Source organism: Rhineura floridana, chromosome 7, assembly GCF_030035675.1.
Source record: "Rhineura floridana isolate rRhiFlo1 chromosome 7, rRhiFlo1.hap2, whole genome shotgun sequence".
NCBI lineage: Eukaryota > Metazoa > Chordata > Lepidosauria > Squamata > Rhineuridae > Rhineura > Rhineura floridana.
In genome coordinates this window covers 20,704,238-20,729,107 of record NC_084486.1, presented here as the reverse complement: position 1 = coordinate 20,729,107, position 24,870 = coordinate 20,704,238, and the positions used below count along the sequence as shown (strand labels likewise).

General features: G+C 44.4%; 1 protein-coding gene across 1 annotated transcript; it reads right to left on the bottom strand.

The window, feature by feature from the left end:
• Window positions 1-2,565: 2,565 nt before the first annotated feature.
• SLC18A3 (solute carrier family 18 member A3) lies at window positions 2,566-4,973 on the bottom strand. Its single transcript, XM_061634319.1, has one exon. It carries the CDS (start codon window positions 4,960-4,962, stop codon window positions 3,361-3,363), a length of 1,602 nt encoding a protein of 533 aa, XP_061490303.1. The 5' UTR covers window positions 4,963-4,973; the 3' UTR covers window positions 2,566-3,360.
• Window positions 4,974-24,870: the final 19,897 nt, after the last annotated feature.

Here is a 24,870-nt window from a genome sequence, read left to right as displayed (position 1 = left end):
GGATGTGACAATAGGGACCAGCTCCTACCGTTTAGCTGGTTCTCCACACCACACATACAAAGGTGTATTTTCGACGTGGGAAAAAAGATCTCAGGCTGCAACCCTATATTCACTTACCTGGGAGTCCCGTTGAACTCAATGGGGCTTACTCCTGTGTAGACCTGTAGAGGATGGCCCCATAAGGCTGCCATTCCATGATTATTTGTACATCGATCGGATGTTCCTCCGAATGGATGTCTTTAAGATCAGGATGCAAACGGGTTTTGGGACGCCCGGAGAGTGGAACCGGCTAAAAGGGATTCGGGAGTTTCGCGGGCGGGGGAAGGACCGGCAGGCCTACGAATGGTCATTGGCCAGGATCGACGACTGCAAATAATCTCCAGGCTCAGAGCCAGTCTGACCCCGAAGACCAGCTGCTGGGGACGGTGGCTTTGCGCCTAGGCTTCCCGCAGCCATCGGCGTGACCACTTTTGGGAACCGGATAGCAGACTAGATAGAGAGACCCTTGAGATGGGAGACTCCACAGGGCGACCCTACAGAGATCCAGCGCGGCCCTTGGCACCCGGCGCGAAAAAGCCTCCGGGAAACAACGGGGCGAGGGGGTGGGGAAAGGCCATGGAAACGAATCGCTACGCCTCAGCTCAGTTCGACCTCCTGTTTCCCCCGCTTGACAGCTACCAATCTCGAGTGGAACAGTGCCCCATTCAACCTTCTCCTGCAAGGCAGTTCCCCCCCCCCATCCCTTTTTCCTTCTTTCTTCAGTTATGAGGACAATCTCATTTGAACATTGAAAAGCTGCCCACCAAACGCTCTATTGCGATGTGCTGTTGTGGGCTCATTTCAGCCTATCTCTGGCTAGGAAAGCCGAGTGAATTAGCGAGAGCCGGTCACGTTCACGGGGGCGCGTGTCCTGTAGCAGAATGAAATTGAGTAAGCCCTCCGATGTGATGAGATCCTAAGCACTTCCGTGAAAGCAAGCCCCCCTGAACTCCGGAGCGACCTACTTCCGCGTAATGGTACACAGGACCGTGCTCAGTTAGGGTAGGCTTGACACATCCCGTTGGAGTCCGTGCGATTTAGAGCCTGATCCCTACGCCTTGTACTGAGTCAGAACTTTGGTCCCTGTAGCTCAGTGCTGCGTACACTGACTGGCAGCGGCCAGCCGGGGTTTCAGGCAGGAGTCTGTCTTTCCCAGGCCCGCCTGGAGAGCCCAGAGACTGAACCTGGAACCTTTTGCATGCAAAACATGCGCTGGACCACGAGCTAGAGCCCTTCCCCAGAACATTTTTGCTCGGAAGCAAGCACCAAGAAATGTATGGAGCCGTGCTCCAGGGCTGCCGCCTCAAGCCTCGTAACTCTGCGCAGGAGATATGCAGCGTGCTCCTAAGTCCCGCTGAATTTATCAAGTGGGCTTTCTCCCAGGAGGCATGCTTAGGATTGCAGGCTTATTGATCAACTTTATGGTGCGTTTACTCAGAAGTAAGTCACACTGTGCTCCCTAGCGTGTCTAGGATTGCAGGACTTAACCTCTGAATAAATGGGAGCGATGAATGGGAAAGTTATGTTGCGGCAGCCCCATCAAAAGAAACGGGAGGTGCTTAACAGCACTATACATGCCCAAAGTGTTTGTGACCCAGGGCCAGTCACAAAGGCTTTCCCTACCTTGCCGATGCTCACAGAATCTTTTTGTTGAGTTAATACACTTTTTGTATTTTGTATTATGAGAGATGCACTAGCTAGAGATGTGCCTTTTTGACACTTCTGTTGATTTCAAATCTTTCAGCAATATACTGATTTAATGGGAAAACAAACCACCCAAGTCAAGTATTTCTAAGGCTACGATCCTATGCATATTTTATCAGGAGGTAAATCCTACTGAACTCTGTGCAATTTACAGGAGAGAGAGAGGCAGGTCGCATTGAGTTCAACGGGAGAGTCTGACAGTGTAAACCTGTGCATGTTTAGCCAAAGGTCTCCAGTTGAGTTCAATGGGACTTACTCTTAAGTAAATAGATATTGGACTGTACCCTTAAGCACATACTTGCACATTGATGGCAGTATTTTATAAAGGGGCTTCCCTTTGACTGGATCATGCCCTTCCTTCCCTGCGCTTCCTACAGCATGCTTTTTTGGGTGTGTGTGTGTTCCAAGTGCAATTTTTCTCTGGTAGTTGTATTTCCAGAATCACTCCTATCACTTTAATAGTAAAGTGTGAAAGTTAGGAGTTTAAGGTCCTATGGAAACCCCCCCCCCCATAGTCATGCGCAGAGAGAACATAAATATTTTTTTTTAAAAATTCAGAACTAAGTCCCACTGAGCTCAGTGGGATTTGCTCCATAAGTGTGCTTAGGATGGCACCCTTAGACTTGACAGGGCAATCAATGAAACCAAGACCAATGGTTCCCCTGAACGTCATTTATTCAGCCCCTACATTAGCATAGCAGTTTCAGACTAAAACATGGCATAGCATATTGCATTTACCAGAATAGCAGCACAACAGGAAAAAAATTGGTTACAGATTTCTCCCCCCCACCCTCACCCTGAGGAGAAATAATACAGATGTGATTTCCATTGCTGGCATTAAATATGAAACTGATGGGAAGTTTCCACATGGGTGCCTATCTATATATGTACAATATTCACTGAGTCCCTGGACGTGCATTTTGCAACTTACTCTCCCCATAATTTTTAAAAAATACTTCCGTGATGTTGCAGGTTTTTTTTTTTTTAAACAGAGATTTTACACAGGACTGCCTGGGTTACAACTGTCTCACTTGGGCTGCAATGAAGACTCACAGTTGTAGTAGATCTTCACATGTCTAACACCACAGACAGAATGTTCAGCTCACCTCCAACACACAATGCTTTTTTTTTTTTTTTTAGCAGCATCAGTTCACACATTCAAGTCATCAAGTATACCATAATCAAGTGTAGGAAAAGGATCATTGCATTATGTGAACGCTTCTGAGTGTTAGCATTACCGGATATAAAAAAACTCAAGTGATGTACATGCATGTGTGAACCAGCCCAAAGTCATACACAACACTGCAAGAAAATCCTCTTGGCACCAGGCTTTTGTTAGGGAGTTTGGGTGTGTGTGTATCCTCCCTCCTTGGAAAGGACCATTGAAAAGGTCCATCACAGATCTATACAAAATGCACCATTCATGTTAGTTATTTGGAGCTTTCATCTTGACAGGGTGTTTAAGGTAAAACCTTAGAGAGAGAGAGAGAAGTAGTAGTCAAGAGAAAGCCATCACATCAAGACAAAGGTTAAAGTGGAATATATTGGCACATTGGGGCATAAAGGTAACAGCCAAGGTGCTCTCCATTCTCCCGCTTCTGATAACCAACCCATCCTCTAAGTATAGTCATAATCTGAAGAGTCCTCTTCAGAAGCCTCTCTCAAGTCTCTATGGTAAGAGTCTATGCTATTCTCTTCAGCGCCCCCTACAGGATGGCGATTTTTGCCCTTGCCTTTGCATGCTTCCATCTTGATGGTGTCATAGAGTCCCTTAGGTCCCTCCTCCAGGAGAATGTTTCTCTCTGAGTGTGAGGGTTTCATCTGGCAAATGTTTCTGAGGAACAGGAGGACAGGGGCATAAAGCACATTGGCGAGGCCCATGCCCAGATTGAGCTGCACAAAGCCAAAGGAATGGACAATCTCCCCTGCCACAATAGGCCCCAGGGCATAGGCCACCGAATAGGAGATGTCAGCGATGGCATAGACACTGCCGTAGACTGACACATAGCGGACATCAACTAGGAAGGCAAGGGTGGGCAGCAGGGCAGTGTCCACCATGGCAATGCCAAAGCAGATGCCACACAAAGGGACAGTGAGTTGCCCAACGTTCCGGCAGGCCGGCATAATGCATGAGCTGGCCCCTATGATGACCATGCCCAGTGCCCCATAGAACCACTGCAGGTGGGGGTACTTGTCTGCCAACTTGATGGTAATGTAGACGCCCAAGACATGGGGAAAGAAGGCTGGCAGCCAAGTGAGCCCCACCTCCCACTCGTTGGCATCCATGTTCTTCTTCATCCAGCTGGCAATGGTGGGCTCCAGAAAGGCCAAGGGGATGTTGCAGAAAGTGAGGGCACCAGCCACCACCGCAATGTAGGGGTCGATCATGAGTCGGTAGATCGGGGTGCCCACAGGCATGTTCTCCCGAGTCCTGTCCCCAAAGGGCTTGATGGCCAACAGAAGGAGAAGCCCGTCCAGGAGAGAGATGGAGGCCAGCACCAGGAAGGGTAGCCTCTTGCCTGCGAAATGGTAAAGGATGCCGCCGAAAGGGGGCGCCACTAGACTGCCGAAGGAGATGAAGGCCAAGGCGATGCCCAGGGCACGGTTGCGCTCCGATTCTTCCGTGAACTTATCGGCAATGAGGGCGATCCCAGACGTATCTGCGAAAGCTGAGCCCAGGCCTTGCAGGCTGCGCGCCACGAAAAGGGTGCCATAGTTCTCGGCAAAGGCAAAGATGACGGTGGAGAGGAACATGACCGTCAGGCCAATGAAGAGCGGGATGGCATAGCCCACGCGGTCAATGAAGGTGCCGCTCAGCGGGTTGACCAGCAGCTGCAGGATAGCCTTGGAGGCGAACAGCACCCCGATCTTGATGTCGTTGTTCTCGACCGGATAGCGGGGGCTCATGGCATTACTGATCCAACCCCCGCCGCCGCTGCCGTTGGCGGCGGCGGACCCGGCCTGTTGCTGCTGCTCCCCCTGCTGGTGTCCCGCGGTGCTGTTCATGGCGCCGATGATGTACGGGATGATGGGCACGATCACCATGTACAGCATGTTGTCCAGCAGCAGCGCCACGCACACGATCACCATCAGGAGGCGCCGCTGGCGGTGAGCCTCCTGCAGGGCGCTGCTCAGGGCTTTCGTGCGCTGGCCCACCGCCTCCGACAGCTTCTCCACCGCCGAGCGGGGACCCGCCGAGCCGGCTGCCTCCGCCTCCATTCCTGCCAAGTCGCTCGAAGCCCCGAAAGTAGCAGCAGAGGGCGTTAGCTGGGCATGGGGCGGGAGGGTAGCAGGCAAGCCCAGGGGGGGGGCAAGAGCAGGCTCGCCTGCCCCCACCAATCTCTTTGCCTTTCTTTCTTTCTTTCTTTCTTTCTTTCTTTCTTTCTTTCTTTCTTTCTTTCTTTCTTTCTTTCTTTTTCACTTCTCTGCTCTTTTCCCGCCCCCCTCTCTCCAGACCAGACTTCCCAGGGTCTAACTCAATCTCATCTCCGGCTTATTCACAGCCAGCGGGATGCTCTGCCACCTCCTTTGCCGCCTCGCCTTTCCCCCGCCTTAAACCTCCTCCAACTCTCCTTTCCACCGGAGGCGGTGCTCGGCCCTCCTCCCTCTCGGCCTCTCCGTCGCCCCCTCCCTTCCGAGGCACCCTAACCCTACCCAGCCGTTCCGACAGACTCCTCTCCGTCGGGTCTTCCCCGCTGCCCTTCCAAGCGAGAGACGCGCCTCCGTCGCCCTGGTCCAACTCCCCCTCTCCTCTCCTCTCCTCTCGTCTCTCCTCTCCCCTCTCCTCCTCGCCTTCTCCTCGCCTGGCTCCCGGTCTTCCCTCGCTCCCAGCCTCTCGCCTTTCTGGCTCTCGGGGCTGCTTGCTCTCCGCCTCACAAGCCGCGCTCGGAGACCTGCTCCTTGGCCCTGGGCAGGCTTCTTCTTCTTCCTCAGGAGGGCTCGGAGGGCGGGTCCTCCTCCTCCGCCTCCGCCTCCGCCTCCTGCCTTCCCCTTTCCCCCCAAGGCTCGGTGAGGCGGCAGGCACCGAGGGCTGCCCATCAATCAGTCCCAGCAGGAGGGCCGGGATCTCTCTCTCTCGTCCCACCCCTTTGCCTCTCCTTCCAGCTCAGAGGATCTTGGAGCGCTCACATCCTCGCTTCCTCAGCTTCATCCTTGGCTGCCTCCAAGCTTGGCTTGACGGAGAAGCCTGCCTCTTTGGTGCCATTGAGGCTGATGGACTTGCACCCGCTTACTTTTTCTTCCCCCTCCGCCCCCCCTCCAAAAAGCTCTTTCTGTCTCTCTTTCACGCGCCCCCCCCCCACAGTCGTGACGCACAGTTAAGCTTCTGTACCCAAGTGGTTCCTTTGCCAGCTGCGTCTCTTTATGCGAATTTTACACATGGAGGAGTCTTAGCCAATTGCGAAGAGGGGACTCTGCACCTCGGAGTAGCCCCCTCGGACGGAAGGAGGGAGAGAATGGACTGATTCTCTCTTTGTGTTGATGCAAGAGCTGCTGCTGTGCGCATCAGAGAGCGCAAAGGCACCCGCTGCTGAAGCTGGAAAGGATTTTTAAGAAGAGGCAGAAGCCGCTCAGCCTGCCTCCGAAGTGTACGGGCAAGCATAGGGCCGAAAGAAGACCCCACCAGTCACCCTCGTGAAGTGGATCCTCCATGGTCAGAAGCAGTATACCACTGAGTACTGGTGGGGATTAACCAAAGGAGAGGGGGGCTGCAGTTTTACTTTGAGTACATTGGACCGGGTGCTGTTGGGAAGGAATGCAGGGCGAGGTGAAGCCCTGGTCTGAGCCACCAAGACATCTCTGTCCTTATCTCTGTGTCCTTTAACATAAACAGGACTGTCTGAAAAGGACTGTATAACGTGAGAATCTTATAATTCCCTTTTACGCAGCGTGATGTGAGCATGGTGCCCTGGGCACCTACTGGGAGGAAAAGCAGGATATAAATAAATAAATAAATGTGCAGAGAGCTTTTCCACTTACCACCGGGTACAATTCCCAGCTCATGCCTGTGAATAATGAAAGGCCTTCCTGGGTGGTGGATGTCATTTACAGGCAGGCTTAAGTTCAAACTCTGGGACTCCTAGTTTTAGATACCAAGCCTTGCAAAGCATCCAGATAAAACAACCTGCATTCTCTTCTATTCCACCCCCCCCACAACATTTACTTTAGAATTCAAATGCTGTGGTTGCATAAAATGCCTTTTCATTGTGATGGAAATAAACGGGACTTATTTCTGGCTAAATTTAGGATTGTGTTGGAAAAGTGCTATATGAACAATGACCAGTGCCCCCACTGACTTCTGTCCCACTTACTAGCCCAAAACGAGTCTCCTGGCTAACAAGACAATAAAATTGCAATAGTGATTTCCACAGGTGGACGGCTGCTTCAGAGATGGACTTGATTTCTTTCACCTGTATGAAGGTTGGGCATGGCAGGGAACACCACTTCCTCTGATGATCTCAGGGGAGCAACAGGGTGGAGTATATTTATTAGGAGGTTTTATATTTAATACCTTGGATCCAAGCTATTAAAAGCATGAGTGGTCAATAATAAATATGGAATAAAGGGCTAATAACTGTTGGAATTTACGAGGTTCAACTCCAACTTGGTGGGTTGAGGCTGCATGGGGTTAATAAGGGTAGCTAGAGAGCTAGACCTCTTGCTGGTTGAGGCTATACTTATCCCCTTGATCCTCTGCCGTCTCTCCCCTTCCTGTTAGGCTGATAAGCAAAGGAATGTTGATCCCAGTTCCTTCCCGCCTTTCTCAGTGTTCTCTTTCTCTCGAGAGGGGAGCAGACATCTTCTCTTTGTCTCTCCCTCTCAACCAGCATGAGAGCTACACTGGGACCAGTGCAGACTGCTCCAACATAGTTAGTTAGCTAGATGTAAGGACTGTTTCCTATCAAGCATGTACTTCCAGAATAAAGTAGTTGTTTCTTATTTTACAGCTTAAAGTCTCTGTCTGACTAATTTGCAGGGAAGGTAAAATCTTAGCAAAGATTCAAACACACACATGTAAGCTCGCTCAATACTTTGCTACGCATCTCAATAGAGAGAAATTCCGACAATAACATTGCAAACTAAGGATCAAGTATCCAAATGCTTGTCAAATCACCCCAGTATCTTTGCACTCATTGGATAGAACGCCCTAATGCAGGGCCAATTTTTACTGAGCATTTAGGCAGAATAATGACAGTATGTTTTCCTTTATATTTCTATAAGTAAAAGGCTTATATTCATTTATTTTCTTTTAAAAAATTTTTTCTTTTTAAAACCGAAAGCTGAAAATCCAGGGAAAGGCCCTGAAAGGTGCTTTCAAAGATGGGATTGTTCTGTGCCAAGGCTAAGACAGGCAGAACTGCTGCTGACATCAGCAAGGGAAGAGGGCAACTCTGGCAAGCCCCCTCCTGTGAGGATGTTCAATTGCTATCGAGTTAGATGTCTGAGGGAAAAACTGTGATAGGAGCAGCCCACGGAGAATGACCTCTCCTGGCTACCCTCCCAGCCTCTGAGGATGACAGAACTACCAAGAGGGCCTCCCTCTGCTGTCGTTAGCATCTGAGAAGGTCTGTAGGGAAGGACGTGATCTTTCTGATATTTGGGGCCTAAGCCATTTAGGGCTTTAAACGCTAATGTGAACACCTTGAACTGGGCCTGGAAATGAACTGGCAACCAGGACAACTGTTTGAGAATGGGGATTGGGCGAGTTCTAAATGGAACCCCAGCCAGTAATCTGGATGCTGCATTTTGGACCTGCTGAAGCTTCTGAGTCATCTTCAAGGGCAGCCCCACGTGCAGCGCATGGAGTACCATGTCCAAGTCACCTCTACCCCAAAAGGGGCTATAGCTGGAAATATTAGCTCAACAGGTATCATTTTCATTTTTGTAAGGTTTACAATGGCAGAAGTTCACTATACCCACTATAACAAACAGGGCACCCCCATGCCCCTGTAATAACTACATTCTAAGAATGATAACCTGAAGAACTGATGCCTGAGCTCACTTTCCCTCCCTCCTCCCTCTCCCTCCCCTTTTCCTCACGTGTCCTGTCTTTTTGATTGCGAGTCTGAAGACAGGGACTCCCAAGGAGCCATTTTGGCTAATGTGCTGGACTTATTGAAGCCCCAGAGGTCCCGTCACAAATGATTATCTTCCTCTTTGATGTGCTGACTATTGGATCCCATTATTGGATCCCATTAGAAGTGCCTTTGGGGTGACGAGTAATTTCACATTGGAAACCCAGTAGTAGCATTGCTGCTGTTTCCCTAGACAGGGCTGGGGTGGGAAAGTGGCGAGGTTGGGGATGTGCAGGTGCACCAGTGGGAGTACTGGATTGGTAGTGGCAGCCCTGCTGGTGCGCCCACACAGCCTCAATCTTGCTACTGCCATCCCCCCATCATCCAGACAAGCACCCCCGGTGTTGGGAAGGAAGCTGCATGGCACTGCCACACCACACATGCTGCTGCTGTGGAGATCTCCTTGCCCCCATTATTTGGAGCTTACCACTGGGCCATGGACTTAGAAGGGTCACCATGTGTACGGAAGGGATAGCTGAGCACATGGTACCCTAGGGATGGACAGAGAATTGCTCGACAGAAAAAGAGCTGAACGATTTGTCGGAATTCTATTGAGTTGCATAGCAGAATGGAGAGTATTGAGCGAGCTTACGTGAGTGTATTTGAATCTTTGCTAAGATTCTACCTTCCCTGCAAATTAGTCAGACAGAGACTTTAAACTGTAAAATAAGAAACAACTACTTTATTCTGGAAGTACATGCTTGATAGGAAAGAGTCCTATATCTAGCTAACTAACTATGTTGGAGCAGTCTGCACTGGTCCCAGAGTAGCTCTCATGCTGGTTGAGAGGAAGAGACAAAGAGAAGATGTCTGCTCCCCTCTCGAGAGAAAGAGAACACTGAGAAAGGCAGGAAGGAACTGGGATCAACACTCCTTTGCTTATCAGCCTAACAGGAAGGGGAGAGACGGCAGAGGATCAAAGGGATAGGGATAGCCTCAAACAGCAAGAGGTCTAGCTCTCTAGCTACCCTTATTAACCCCATGCAGCCTCAACCCACCAAGTTGGAGCTGAACCTCATACATTCCAACATGATTTGTACTTCTTGTCCCTATTTGAGCTGGCTGTGTATCAACATAAGCACAAAAACAATGAACAGGACGACATTCGTGAACACTTTTCTTAACACTTATGCTGAGTAATCATCGGTTTAGTGAATAGTTTGTTCTTCCGTTTGATGTGCCTGAAATTCCACAACCCACCTCCTTTTCCATCCTTCCCTCCCTTGCATTGTTTCTTCCCTTTTTTGAATATTTTATTTGTAAACAACTCTTTCCCCTTTTCTTTATTTGTGATTAATTGAAAAACCGCAATTAAACCCTCCCTCCCCTCAATAGGAACATTATTTTGCAATGGAGTAGTCCTGATAAAAATGTTATTTTATTACTTCTGCTGGGAGTTTTTCTGATGGACCCAAAGAATTACTTGTGCTTTATTTCACCTCCCAGCTGTTTCTTGTGTGTTTTCCCATCATAACTGGGTCATAAAGGTTTTGCACTGAGCCTATATGAATATGTACCAAAAGTAAAACCTCTTTTGAAGGAAAATGGTAATTATAACATTATGATCTGAAAAAAACAGCAGCCTCCTCTTCGACTGTGTGTATGATGGGATGTTTTTAACATACTGTGGATTTTTAGAAATTATATACTTAGAGAATAAGTTTTAGGATCTTAGGTTTTAAGGACACCTGAACTAATGGAAATGCTTCAGAAATCTCCGAGGTGTGTGTGTGTTTAAAAAATTGGCTATGTATAAAAAATATTGTTAAGCTACTGTCAAGTATTTAAAGTTATGGTTTCCAGATTATATTTTGTGGACCTCCAGAGTTCCTCAGAAGCAGATCAGGGGTTCTTTGACTAAAACTTAGCAATGACGGATGGAGACAAAATATTTAGACTCAAGTTAGTTGTGCCTATGAATGCCCCCCCCCATACCTTGGGCTCAATAAAATTACTTCTGAGCACCTCGATGATTCTTCCGTCCCCCAAATTTGGTGCAGTACCATTTTTTCCCTATTTCTGGAATATTTTATCACAATACAAAACGGACAATATTTGACACTCATCCCAACCCACCATGCTATCAAGAGGCCGAACGCTGTTTCATTGGAAAGTGCTTCAATTTAATCCCTGGCAAAGCATTATGCTTGACACCTGAGCATAAATGGATATTGGCAAATATTTGCCAAAATTCCACTTTTCATCTTTCCATAGTTTGACTATGAAAGTCCATATCTGAAATTTGAATCCAAACTTTGCATTGAACAGTTTGCCGTACATTTTTTAGTGCATTAGACTTATTTGCATCTTTGACTGCTTTGATCTTGGGTAGGTATCAAATGCAAAATCTCAGTCACCAGTCAAATGCTTTTGATTACTTTTGAATGTTTTTTTAATTAGATAGCTAGCCAGTTCTATTAGGCTCCATGATATTGAAAAATATAAGATCTTAACAATGTAATTCTATATATAAATAGTCAGATGTAAGTCTCACTGAATTCAGTAGGACCTACTCCCAAGTAACTATGCATAGGATTGGAGCCTTACACAGCAACTCTATACATGTCTATGCAAAAGTAAGCACTGTCTATGCAAAAGTAAGTGCTAGGGCTTACTACCAGGTAAATGGATATGACTACAGACTTAATCTGTAAAATCTGGGGGGAAATCTCCCATTTATTGTTCAGTGCAAATATTTGTCAATGGATTGGTAGATGAGAATACAAAATGCAATCTATTGCTACCATAATTTATTAGAGCAACTTCTGTTAGCATTGGAGTATGAAGCTTTCAAGTTACACAAAATGCTTAATTAATTAGAATGGAAACAAGATTAATTTTCAGCAGCGGAGTGTGCAAGCTTTTGAGTTACACAAAACTCTTCATCAAGCAGAATGCAAATGTGATTCTCTATAATAATAAAGCAAAATTGGGCTAAGGACAATATTTTTTAAAAAAACTGAAAGGCAGCAGAATACAATTATCACTTCTCATACAAAGTCAAACTTTCATTCATTTTTTCTTTACTCCACAGTGGTCTCCTGCCAAAAATGATTTTGCAGGTTTCTGAAGTGCTACAAACCCCTGTGAGATCTATTCCAACAGAGACTACCAGTGCTAACCAAAGCATGTTTACTCAGAAGCAAGTCCCACTGAAGTAGATCAGATTAGTTTATTTGTATCTGTTGTCATCAGACCAGCACAAAGCAAACTTTTAACAAGGTAACATCAACAGAAGTTAACTCACACTCAAATGAAACTGCATACAAGTTTCTCTGTGTTCCTTGGAACTTGCTCCCAGGAAAGTGGGCATGGAACTTGCAGCCTAAGGATCTTACACTGAGAAGAAATGTAAGACTAAGGATCCCGTGCTCTAAAGTAAGGCCACCGAAGTTGCCATCTGTATGCTAACAACAGTAAATACTGTAATAATGCCTTGATGATGCAGATTTATGACTAGGCTAATTGAAGGAAATACTTTGACAAATGCTGTTGAAACTAATTAGCCCTACCATTGAATGATACATATTTGTTTCGTTAGCATGGTGTCCAGACCATCTTTATTTACTTGCATTGACAGTTTGCTGAGGCCAACAGGAAAGTAATTGGTTCAGTTGGCAGGAGTAGCTTGCTACATTAGAAATAAAACTGTCTCCAGCTAGGGTGGCCAATGTTTGCCTTCCCAGCAAGCTGCTGGTATATTTCAATGGCAGAATATACATTTTGTCAGAAGACCTGATCTTCTTTTGGACAATTGGATTTGAGTTGTGTAGCACATGTGCGTAGCCCGGCCTGGAATGTCACATACACAATCCAAAAGGAGACCCCTGATTGAACCCCTGTTGAAAATTTGATAAGGTTGCTGTGGGCCAAATAAAACTACTGGCTTACAAGTCACTAATTTATCATGGCCTAGCCATGTGGTGCAGTTCCTGCTGGATGGTATCACATCCGATTGTAGGCAAGAGATTGCAAGGCTGAATGGTTTCCTCATATCAAGAGCTTCTTGAAGACCAGACATCAGGAAGAAGCAAGTATTCTAGCTTGGCAAGCTAGTTCTCTGTCAGCAAAGACTGTGTTGTGTGAGCATTCAAATATGTGCTCCCTGTAGTTGAAGTGGAACAATCTAGGAACATTTCCATTATGTGATCAGACTATTACTATGACATAAGTGCATGAAGGAATGTCTGATCCAATATGAACTTGCCCACTAAGAGTTCCTGTCCTTTAGAGGTTCTGTCCAGAGGTTACATGGGAGGTGGTCGTTGAAGGGAGCCTTTTCTCTAGTGGCACCCCAGGTACAGAATAGAGATGTCTGCTTGATGCCTACTTTGCTGAGTTTTAGACTCCAGGTTAAAAACAGTTTTATTTCATAGTTTTAATGAACAAGAAGGTTGTTTTTATTGCTACTATTGTCATTTTGTTGCTGTTTCTATCTGCCATTTTACTGTTATTTTAATATAATTATGCCTTTATCTTTGTTTTATGATTGGCAGCTGCCTTATGAATTCTTTGAAATGAAAGTCAAAGTATAAATAAATGCATATCAAAAAAAGAACTCATTAGATCCATCCTCCATGAATTTGTCTAACACAAAATAAACAAGTTAATGCCCATCACTGCATCTTGTGAATTCCATCCGTTTTTTATTTCTTTACAAACGCGGTTAGTGCTCATGATGACAAAGAAGGAGCTCTGGTTGTCATATATCTTATTTATTTATTACATTTATATACTGCCGAAGCTCTAAACTAGGGATGGGGAACCTGTGGCCCTCTGGATGCTATTGGATTCCAACTCCGATAAGCCACAGACAGCTTGGCCAATGGGCAGGGATGACGGGAGCTATAATCCAGCAACATTTGGAGGGCCACAGGTTCCCCATCCATCAATAGACCAATACTTATAGGTCTTAGAGGGATGCATTAAGTTACCATGGGGTTTTTAAAAAGAGGTCCTCTGGAGGCTCTTCTGAGGAAGAAACCAAGTGTGTTTTACAAAGAAACATAGCTGAAGGGCACCCTCCTTTATTTAAGATGCAGGTCATATCTACCATGTGTGGTAATGGGTTTTGCAGCTGCAGCAGGAAGGGGAACATTGACTTTGTCTTATTGCTCTTCCACAGAGTATTGGAATCTTGGCCCTTGCTTGACGATGCACTCTATTTGATTAGTCTCTCTTTTAATCAAAGATAAAGCCATTTCCCATCACGAAAATGGAATCTGTCCGAGCTGGGAGGCAGGGTGGAAGAGGACGGGGTCATCTCTGGAAAATGCAGAGGCTTCTTCTCTTGTCTCAAGGGAACCAAAATGACATTTATTATTATTATTATTAGCATGGAGAAGCTGGGATTACATCTGCTAAGAGGTGCATAATAAATTTAGCCTTACTAAATCAAATCAGCCGAATTGGTTATAGCTACAATGTATGAGTCATTCTTATGTGGACTTCAATGAGTGGGCAGAACAAAGGGTACCTTTGCAGTGTGACTGTCCTTGAAGGCACCATTGCAGTACTTGGTGAAGTTGGCATATGGCTAAAATTCTCATTTTAACCAGGGCAGCTAGCTAACTGGAGGAAAAAAGCATTCCCAATATGACGTTGTGGAACTCAGCAACTGAGAATAGGGGAATAGGAAACAGAGAATTTGGATCTTTGTTAATTTTAAAAAAATATTATCATTTTTGCAAGTAAAACTGTAAAAATGACTGGCCAATATTTTAAAAAAACCTAGCCTTTACATTCTGCATTTTTCATTTGAAGTGTAAAGACAAAAAATAAAACCAGGGGTGCTTCCATTCCAGACATGGATGATTTAGCAGCACCATATCATGGCTGTTGCTGATGAGGGCTGGAATTGGAATAGCAACTCTGTTTCCCCATTTCTATCACTCAGTAGCCAAGTGGGCAGTTCCCTTTTCCCCACCCCAAATGTTGAGAGGGGGTGATTTGATTGGGATCATTATGTATGTAAAAGGGTTAAATCTCACTAAACTCCTGATTATAACAATTCCCCCCACTTGAAATTGGGGAGATATAAAGGCAATGCCATTTGGATAGGGAAGGGATAAAGTGATAAAGTAGATTTCTAAAGGAGAGATGGACCATACAGAAGGAAATGGCTAGAGCGCAATCTGAGGGGAATGGCAATTCTTGGGAGATTGTACTGCTATTCCTATGAACAAAGTTGATGATTCTGAGCTCGGAGGGGGAAGGAAGCTGAACAGGGAAAAAGTGAGAGGAGGATATCTTGTTCATGACATTGCGCAGTTGCTCTGTAAAACTTGGCTAAAGAAAGTGTGGTGGTTCCACAGAAAATTGCAAGTGTGACAGCAAAAGAACTTAAGAGGAATAGCACTGGTAGATCAGGCCAAATACCCATCTAGTCCAGTATCCTGTTCTCAGGCTGTGAGCACACTTGTCGCCTACACTAGAGTATTCCCATTGGCCACACCTGGAGGGGAAACAGGTAGATCATGCAGATCAGTTGAGAAATCTCTTTAAAGCGAATTAAAAAAAACATGCTCTTGAGCTGATCCCACCAGGTTTTAAGTAAAAAGGAGCAGGGTTTGACTAGTGTCGTGGGCTCCCATTTTCCAAAAAGAGAGGTGGAACTAGCAGAACAGTAAGTGTGTCTCTACCCTCACCACGGCCAACCAGATGCCGGTAGGGAGTCTGCAAGCAGGATTTGAGTACAACTGTGCTCTCCCCACTCTGCAGGCAAAGGTTTTAAAAAATGAGCCAACTTTTATGAATCCTCCTTGCCTGTGACTCCTAGCTGCCAGCCACAGGAATGGCTGTTCGCAAGTATCTGTTACAGATCTGAGTCAAAATTTTGTGAACGTCAGTTTTTGCAAACTTCATTTTTTTGTGCCAAAATCTGCATGTTTTCTAGAAGGTCGACATTTGTCACGAGTTTCTTTACTTTATCTCCAAGTCCTGGGAACTAATCTCAACTCAAAATTGTAAAAAAAAAAGCCTCCCCCCCTTTCCTGCCCCACATGCACAGGTTATTACATAGTCTCTGAGCTGGTTCTCTCCCTAGCCCTTGTGCCTAGTTGGAGGTGGATGCAGGCCAGAGCAAGTGCTGAGGTTGTCTGATGTAAAAGTAGACAGGAACTCCTGCAGCTTTAATAACTGCATAGAAAAAGGAATTTCAGCAGGCGTGCCTTCCATAACAAGCTGAAATGTCCTCTTCTACACAACTGTGAAAGGTGCAGGATCCCAGTCCTCTTTTTACTTGACTGCCCTAGCTATGGTAGATATCATTCAAGGCATATAGACTGGGGGAAGGTTGCACCACAGCGTAGCTAAGCCTGGGCTTGGATTTGCATTTGATACCAGCAAAGCCATTAAAGACATCAGCTTGATTTAGGTCTAACAAAATATTTATTAAAGGCAGGTTTAAGAAACACCAGATATTTACAGGCCTCGGTCACTGTTAGGACATCTGTTAACAGTGGTGCCAGTCTCCTGTGGGTCTAGTTGACCATGCTCTCTAGGCCCTCCTGGACCGATGTCTAAATGCCCTGTGTTCTGTATCGGGCTTTTATAGTAAAGAAATGACTGGCCAATAAGAAGATAATGCCTGTACTCAGGCTTACAGTCTAAAAATCACAATGCAAAGGGGGAAAGGATGGACAGGGAGCAAGAAAAAAAAGCAAACTTATAGAATCATGGAATCACAGAGCTGGAAGGGGCCTATAAGGCCAAGGGTCCAACCCCTTGCTCAATGCAGAAATCCAGACTTGGGATGGAACCCCCCCTTCCCTTTCAGACATTTCAGAAGGACAGCAACAATGAAAGTGAATATGAAATTAAAAAGACTTTTGGCTCATTGCTAATATTGGTAATAGAAGAATGCTACAGAAATAATTAAATAGATAGGGCAATCGTATGACTCCATCATGGCAGCAGCCAGCCACTAATTGTAGGAGTAAAGTAATCAGGATCTGATGTACTCCCATCAGCAAAATGTCCCTATTGTAAATCACAGATAATGTAGCAACACCAACAGACATCCCTTCAATGTCCAGAACACCAACACCAAAACACATCAATCACAGCATGCTGGGATAACCTCGCCCCTGTAGGAAGCAAGCATGGAATATATAATAGAAGCACAGAGTTGGAATGACCTGAAAGGTCACCTAGATCAAGCCTTTTTCAATGGTGGAGCAGGTCATCATGATAGCCCCCGTAGCCATGTCCTCAGGCAGGCTCCATAGCCACATCCCCACAGACAGTCCAAAAATATTGATAGTCATGAAAACCCTATTCATAGAGTAGCCACAAGTCGGGATCGACTTGAAGGCAGTCCATTTCCATGTATATACACAACATACACACTATGAGCATGTGCAAACTACAAGATTTGACTTGTATCTGTGGGTTTGGAAAGCAGCCTATTTTGTTTTGGAGCACTCTGCCTTTCCAGTTACCCCTTATATACTCAGCTGAGCACTATGCTCTGCTGGTGAGAGCCTCCTTCAGATACCATCTTATCAGGAGGTCTGTTCCCCACAACATGTTGTGGCATTGACCCTTTGGAATTCCCTCCCCTTAAATATTAGACAGGCACCATCTCTGCTATCTTTTTGGCTCCTGCTGAAGACCTTTCTCTTTCAACAAGCCTTTTAAGTAGAGACCTTATGCCAGTCTGCGTCTGTGCTAGACTTGCTTGTTAAGATGTTTTTAAAGCTGTTTTTTAAAAATATGTTTTAAGATGTTTTCTTTTAATATGTTTTAAAAATGTTTTGTTTTAATATGTTTTAAAGTCTTATGCTTTAAATATGTTTTAGAGTGCTTTTAGTGATTTGTTTGCCACCTTGGGCTCCTTCTGGGAGGAAGGGTGGGATATAAATCTAATAAATAATTCAACTTGATATTTGGGACTGAATTAGATCTGTTGAAAGTGAAGCTCTGTTTTCTCCTTATTTGCGATGTGTCTTTTCTTCTTGGTTATCAAAGTAACCAGTGACAGAATAACTTTTCTAGTGATTGCCATTAACATGAGGACCATGATAAGAACAACATGTGAAGAGCCTGCTGGATCAGGCCAGTGGCCCATCTAGTCCAGCATCCTGTTCTCACATTCTGTGGCCATCAATGCTGCTGCTGTCTGAGTATGTAATTGTATACTTTTAAATATTTAACTTAGTTTGCAAATTTATCTGCTTAGTTGTGTTTACATATGTTTGTACTTCGGGCACAAATTGCAATAGCTGGTGTTTTTAATTTAGTTTGGTAATTTTATCTGTTCACTTGTGTTTGTTTGTTCTTTTGTATGCAAATTGCAACAACTAGTGCATGATACAAATATCGCTTCCCCCCACCCCCTGGAAATCTAAAAATATACATTTTCCCCCCTTTTCACAGAAGTGATGACATTTGCAGGCACAGTATCCCCTCTAGAGTAGATAAAGCTTGAAAATTATAGGCAGATATATCCAGGGTTTTTTGTGCAGGATACCTTTAAAGTTTGGGTGTTTTTTTTAAAAAAAAGAAAGGCTCTTTTCCCCCCAGAAGTTGGATGCACTTTTCAGGCATCATCACCTTTTTTAAGGCAACAAAGCCTGCCAAATTTCAGAATGACAGCTGCAGCGGTTCTCCTGGGAAAAAAGAGCATGAGTCCCCAGGAAAGTCTCAGGTGGGGTTGTAGGAATTTTAGTTTATATTTTAGTTTATAATGTTTAATTGAAATACATAGATAAACAGAAAACAAGCTTATGCAAATACATTTCTCAATCATGTGTCAGTTGCGTTCATACTGAAGTACAAAAAGGAAAAAGCAATAGCTACATCACTACAAAGTCCATAAATGATGAGATTTTTTTATGATGGAACCCCAACACTCTTCAATAGGATCCTACTACCCTGCTTGAAGATGGAAACCTAGAGCTCATTGGAGTCTGCTCACCTTCTGAACCAAGCAGTCACAGATCAGTGCAGCTTGCCCAGGAGCCAGTTGCAAATTTGCTAAGGCTTTTTCTTGCACAGTAGAAGGGAAAAAAGTTTTGGTGTAAGGACACTTAATGTTTCTTCAGGTTAAGGTCACAGAGATCTTTCAAAATGCTCATTTTCTTAATGGCTCCTGTAAATGCCTTTAATAAAGATTTCATCCTTTTAAGTATCTGGCAATACATTTTGGCATTCATCTCTGAGCTCACTTGTTCTTTCTCACTGGGATCTGAATCTCTTTTTCTTTACACAGGGGAGGAGGAGGAAGGTCATCGTCAGCAGCAGCAGCAGCAGTAGGAGCACCAGCACCTCCTCTCTTATTTAAATGATTGTACCAGATCCTCTTGGACAGGTGAATGGGAAAACTGCAGAAGTAAGGCAGAGATGTGCGGTACCGTGTAATTCTGGGCATGTTTGTTTGTTTGCTTGTTTGTTTTATTAAATTTATATCTTGCCCTTCTTCCCCAAAAAAGAGCCCAGGGTGGCAAACAGGCGATAAAACCCTTAAAAAAATCTATAAAACATCTTTAAAAATACTCTCCTAAAGTGCTGGCATCATTCACAGTAGTTTTATGAAACTCACCTCCTGTGTCCCATCTCGAGGCAAAATATTGCTAAGTGGCTGGTTCACACATACATATTCAGCACTTGATGACTTTAGCAGTCATCACTTTGAAGAAATCCCCCACCCAATGGCACATCACTTGATGTGACCTCAAAACACTGTTTTGAAAAGCAGTCAGTTCCCACATTCAGCTGCCGTGTGCTGAGCAATCCAACCATGAACAAGAAAGTGACATCCAGGTGTGTATGAACTAGTCCAGTGGTTCCCAAACATTTTCTCTCTCCATACGGACCCCTTGACAACAGCTGATGATCTTGATGGACCACTTAATTATTTTTCTCCCTGTGCTAGCAATTGTAATGCACTATGTTATATGCTGTATGAGTTTAGATAGTATTTTTAGCGCTTCTTTTTTTATATTGTATTACAATTTGCATTCCATAGAATGCAATGCAATATAAGAAAATGCAATGTAAGAAATAAAGGAAGCAATAAAAATGCAATTAAAAATCGATATGAATATTTAATGGAGACATGCTGTGGACCAACTGAATGAAGCTCACAGGCCACTGGTGGTCCATGGAACATTGTTTGGGAACTGCTGAACAAGCCCATAGTCTTGAACATGACTGTTGCATTCCTGTTTGACCTGGTAAGGTCTGTAAGCTGATTTTACTTTTACATACAGGGTTTAATATTTACATGCACATGCAAGTGGTGGCAGCTGGCATTGCACATGATTATATATTTGTGTGTGTATATGTGCATGTACACCTACAATGTTTGATTTTGCCTACTTGTTACTGCAATCCTAAGCATGTGCAATCTCGAGCTTTATCATCTTATACACTGGTAAGTGTGTTTAAGTCTGAAGCCTTAATTTTATTAGCAATGTGGTTCCCCCAAACCCAAACCAATTCTTAACCCATCTTTAAAAATGGCACAATAAGCACATTTTTAGTTGCTAGCCTTTCTTGTTTTGTCCAAAAAGATGCTGCTGAATTGTTGATTGATTACAATATAGATTTCCAAGAGAAGATTATTTTTTTGGGAAATATAAACCATTTGCCTTATACACCAAGGGCCCAATCCAAGAGAGAGCACTTGTAGCAGCTGGGAGTAGCACCCAGAAGAAGAAGCTGGAATCCCACCACTTGGCTGAATCCAGCCCCCTTCTCCTTCTGCTGAACATCTGATCAATGAGATTCCTGATCTCCCCCCATTGCATGGGCAGCCCCAATTTCTGTTGGCTGTGGAAATCACATGTGCAGCACCCAGTTGCACAGTTCCCAATCCAGCTAGGGTTATTCACATGAAGGCCTACTTACACACACGCACGCACGCACGCACGCGCACACACACACACACACACAGAAATTAGCTGGATTGGGGCCCAAATTGGTAAGCTTTTCCATGGTTGCTATATTGAGACATCTATAAAACCATTCCTAGAGTGGCTTAATATTTTTCCTATGCCTGACCATAATGATTTTAGCAGCCATGAAAGATGCCAAAGCTCTGCTCACGGACAGAGTTCGATTCCAGCGATAGGAGGAAGTTGAATGTCCGGTAAAAGGGGTCGAGGCATATGCTCGGGGGTAAAGAAAGGCCGGGGATGGAACTGGCAATCCCACCCCATATATACAGTCTGCCTAGTAAACGTTGCAAGACGTCACCCTAAGAGTCAGAAACGACTCGCACTACAAGTGCGGGGACACCTTTACCTTTTTTTGAGAAAGAAAGTTTGATTTAAATCTATTCAAGAGAATAATCATTGGAACATACGGTGGCTTACAGCTTGTGAAAAGGATTGTCCCTAAACATTTCTAATTTCCATGCAGTCCCACCAAAGATGAAATGAAGTCCATGACAGCATGCTGACATGCCCACCATTTCTTATAAATTCTGTCTGACTTCTTTACAGTAAGATACCACTGATAATTTAATAGGGATGAATTCAGAGGCAAGGTCCGCTCTCAAAAGTTTTGGCAAAAGGGAAAACGAATGCTTTGCTGAAATCCTGGAATGGATGGTGGCATCTGGAATCGATCCTGCAACTGTTTCTTGGCATATGCCAAGAGACCTAGAGGGGCTTGGCCTCCTTAAGCTTGCTCCAAGGTCTCCAGTGGGCAGAGGGGCTGGTGACATCACTGCCCTCCTTTGTTCACCAGAAATTTTGGTGTGAACATCTCCCCATCCCTAATAATTAGTCTTTCATATTAGCTGTGTAAATAGCATTTAACTGTTAGTCTCAGTACTAAAAATACATCAGCTAGCCTATGCATGTCTCTGTGAAATCTTGTCAGTCAGGCCAAAAGGATCACATGTACTTTCATATCCTGTGCTAACTTACAGCTCACCTCTGTTTTCTCTTTTGCTTCCTGTTGCCGACAAGATCAAAGCCTCTCTTGCTAAGAAGTGGTCTTTTCTTCATTGTGATGAAGCTGTTTTCATCCACCTGTGCTCTCTGAGGGGAAGGAAATAGACACGAACCTTCCGCCTTCATGCATGTTATATATGCCTGTATTTATATGGCCACACCTACTATCTCTTTACTCTTAAATGTTGCTTTGAAATGCCAGCAGCCTTTTCAGCCGACTGAAGCTTTACGCTGACAATCAGGTTTCCTGATTAGCTTGCCAAGTGATGTATTTCAGCATTGTGGGCATTCTGATCACACTCCGCACGCAGGACCAGTGTCATAAACGGGCAACCTGGACATTCATGTTAAGCAATCCACAAAATGACTGGTAGGTCTCATGGTCCAAAACCACACACAAACACACACTGTTCTGACTGGTTTTGACATTCAGAGTGAAGGGAGGAGGTGAAGGTTAAAGAGATTGTGGGACACACTGTATCATGACCGCAATCTTAGGACAGTTCCATTTGGCACAAGCACCTTCTGGTTTAAAAGGCTGGCAGTAGATGGGTGCAGTCGGATGGAGCCACTGATGCAAGAAATTGCACTGATACGCACCTGGGGCATATGAGTCATTTTCATCACAGCATTCTCCAGTACCAACCCAATTTTAAATAAACAAATAAATTAATCAATCCACATTGTAGTCTGAAATGTTGAATGTTCAAAGAATTTCCCATACATTAGCTCAGTCATCCTTACAGTCCTGTAAGGTAGGTGTGGTGGTACATGCTTAAATAACAACTGCAACTCTTGCATATATTAATACATGCGGTCTTTGCCCCTTTATCAGAGAGGAAAGAGCCACATGAACTGGGAACACAGGAAGCTGCCTTTTAAAAGTCAAACGACTGGTTCATTTAGCTCAGTGTACACTGAGTGGCAGCAGCTCTCCATGGTTTCAGACAGGGAACAAAATATAAAACAGAACTGCTAAAATGTCTTCTTAAAACTTCATTGGACTCAAGGGATGTCAGAAAGACCTTCTGTAATGCCTCCAACATAATGCTTTTCAGTGGAGACAGTTTGCACAATTCAGCTGCCAGTCATTGAGTGTAGGGACTGGCGAGAAGTGACTGGCAAGAAATCTGGTGAAGTGCATGCATGTGAAGCTGGCAACGTGCCCATTCAGAACCCCTGCTCCACTGGAATGACTTTTCTTGGTGAGACTGGTGCCGATGGCTTGATGCACATACCAGCTATGGGTGGGACCATAGAAAAGACATCTATGGTCCTGATCAGACCTCATCCCTCACAGCTGCTATTTACTAGCCTAGTGCCCTCTAGATTTGAACTACAACTCCCATCGGCCCCAACCAACACCAAGGATGATGGGAGTTATAGTCCAATAACATCTGGAGGCCACAGGTTTGGGAAGGCTGTTTGAAACTTTCAGTCACACAATTGCTATCAATTATCAATAACATCATGGGTCATTTGGCCCTGAAGGTGTAAGGCTTCCAAAGCCTGAGGTTCCTTTCTTGAGCAGAACAAAAAAGCTGAAAGGTTTACTCTCACCTACTGATTAGTCTTTGTGACACCTAATGGCTGAAAAATATACAGCTTTTGTGCGGAGTGTGGAAAATTGTTTTGCTTTAGAAAAAGGATCTGCTTTTAGTTAACTAGGAAAATAATAATAATAATAATAATAATAATAATAATAAATGATTTGGTCTCTTTAATTGCCAAGTGCACATTCAATTTTAAAGGTAGGTTTGGTGAGTCTGTAGGTTGTCTTGGCAGGTGCCAAAAGGTCAGGTGTCCACGCTGATTCCTTTAGAAGGATCAAAGCAATCTTTGATACAATGAGGGATGACCGAGTGCATGATTCATAATTAATACATTTGCTCAAGGAATTGAGATGCTCCTGATTATGAATTGATCTCTGAATGATCTGCGCTTGTATCTCATTCATCATCTAAAATTTCACAGATTGCTGTGAGTTTACAGTTGGCTGTCTTAACAGGTGACTGGGGAAAATATATCGCAGTATTTGATACTGAAACTTATACTGTATGGCACAGCCTTTCATCAGATAAAGGTTACAAATCAAATGAAGCAATTCTAAAAAGGCTTGCTGGAGAGTTAAGTCCCATTGCATAGAGTGAGACTTGCTTCCGAGGGTGGTGTACATGGTTCTCCTCCCTCTCCATCTAGATGATGTAATGACACCTGATGGATCTGCATGACAGAATTACCTGGCCATAGTGGATGCAATTCCAGAGCAACACATTATGGAGACACAAAATAGCCACCCTCCTCTCTGAGCTGGTGTTTTTGGCTTGTTGGGGCCTTTCATTACTGAACTGATCTATTTCTCATAGCACACAAGCAGTTCTTTTGTACCACCGTGGTAGACAGTTTGAGAATTACTGTGATATGAATTTAATATTTATTACATTTACATTTATTACATTTATATACCACTTAAGGTAATGTACATGGTTCTCTGCCTCCCCATTTTATCCTCACAACCACCCTGTGAGCTAAGTTAGGCTAAAGTGACAGTGACTGACCTAAGGTCACCCAGGGAGCTTCCAGAATGAGAGGGGATTATGAATTTTGGTCTCGAAGGTCCTAGTCCAATATTTTAACCTCTATATCGCACTGGCAGCTTAGACTTTATGTGCCTGTTGGTCTTTATCTCCTCTTTTCTTCTCTGAGCTATGAACCCTTTCTGCTGTTCTTGGCACCAAACCTGTGGGAAACCTCTTCCTGTCTGACCTCTTTCTCTTATGGAGAGCTCATAAATGGATTCCAGTGCTTTGATTAACATCTTGAGGACAGTCATAAATCAAACTGTGTATACTTAAGCAGTCTGTGCCAATCTAATGGGGAACTATGTGCAGGGACAATTAAAAGAATTAACCCAGGGAAGTGTGGATCAATGCAATCGTAATGTTCTGATCAGTGCACTAAGATGGGGATCACTGGAAACTATTTCAAATCCTTAAAAAAAAATCCAGAGATATCTGACAGTGGCCCCTTGGGTTTTCAAAGGCTAATTGTTTGCAAAGACTGAATTGGTTTTGGCTGGTGAATTAATTTATGTATACTGCTCTGATGAAACATGCTCTCAGTAGCAAAGAATGAACTTTATAGGATCT

Bases quoted from the DNA above. Each gene is read 5' to 3' on its own strand.
- SLC18A3 (XM_061634319.1), bottom strand. From the start codon at position 4,962: ATGGAGGCGGAGGCAGCCGGCTCGGCGGGTCCCCGCTCGGCGGTGGAG.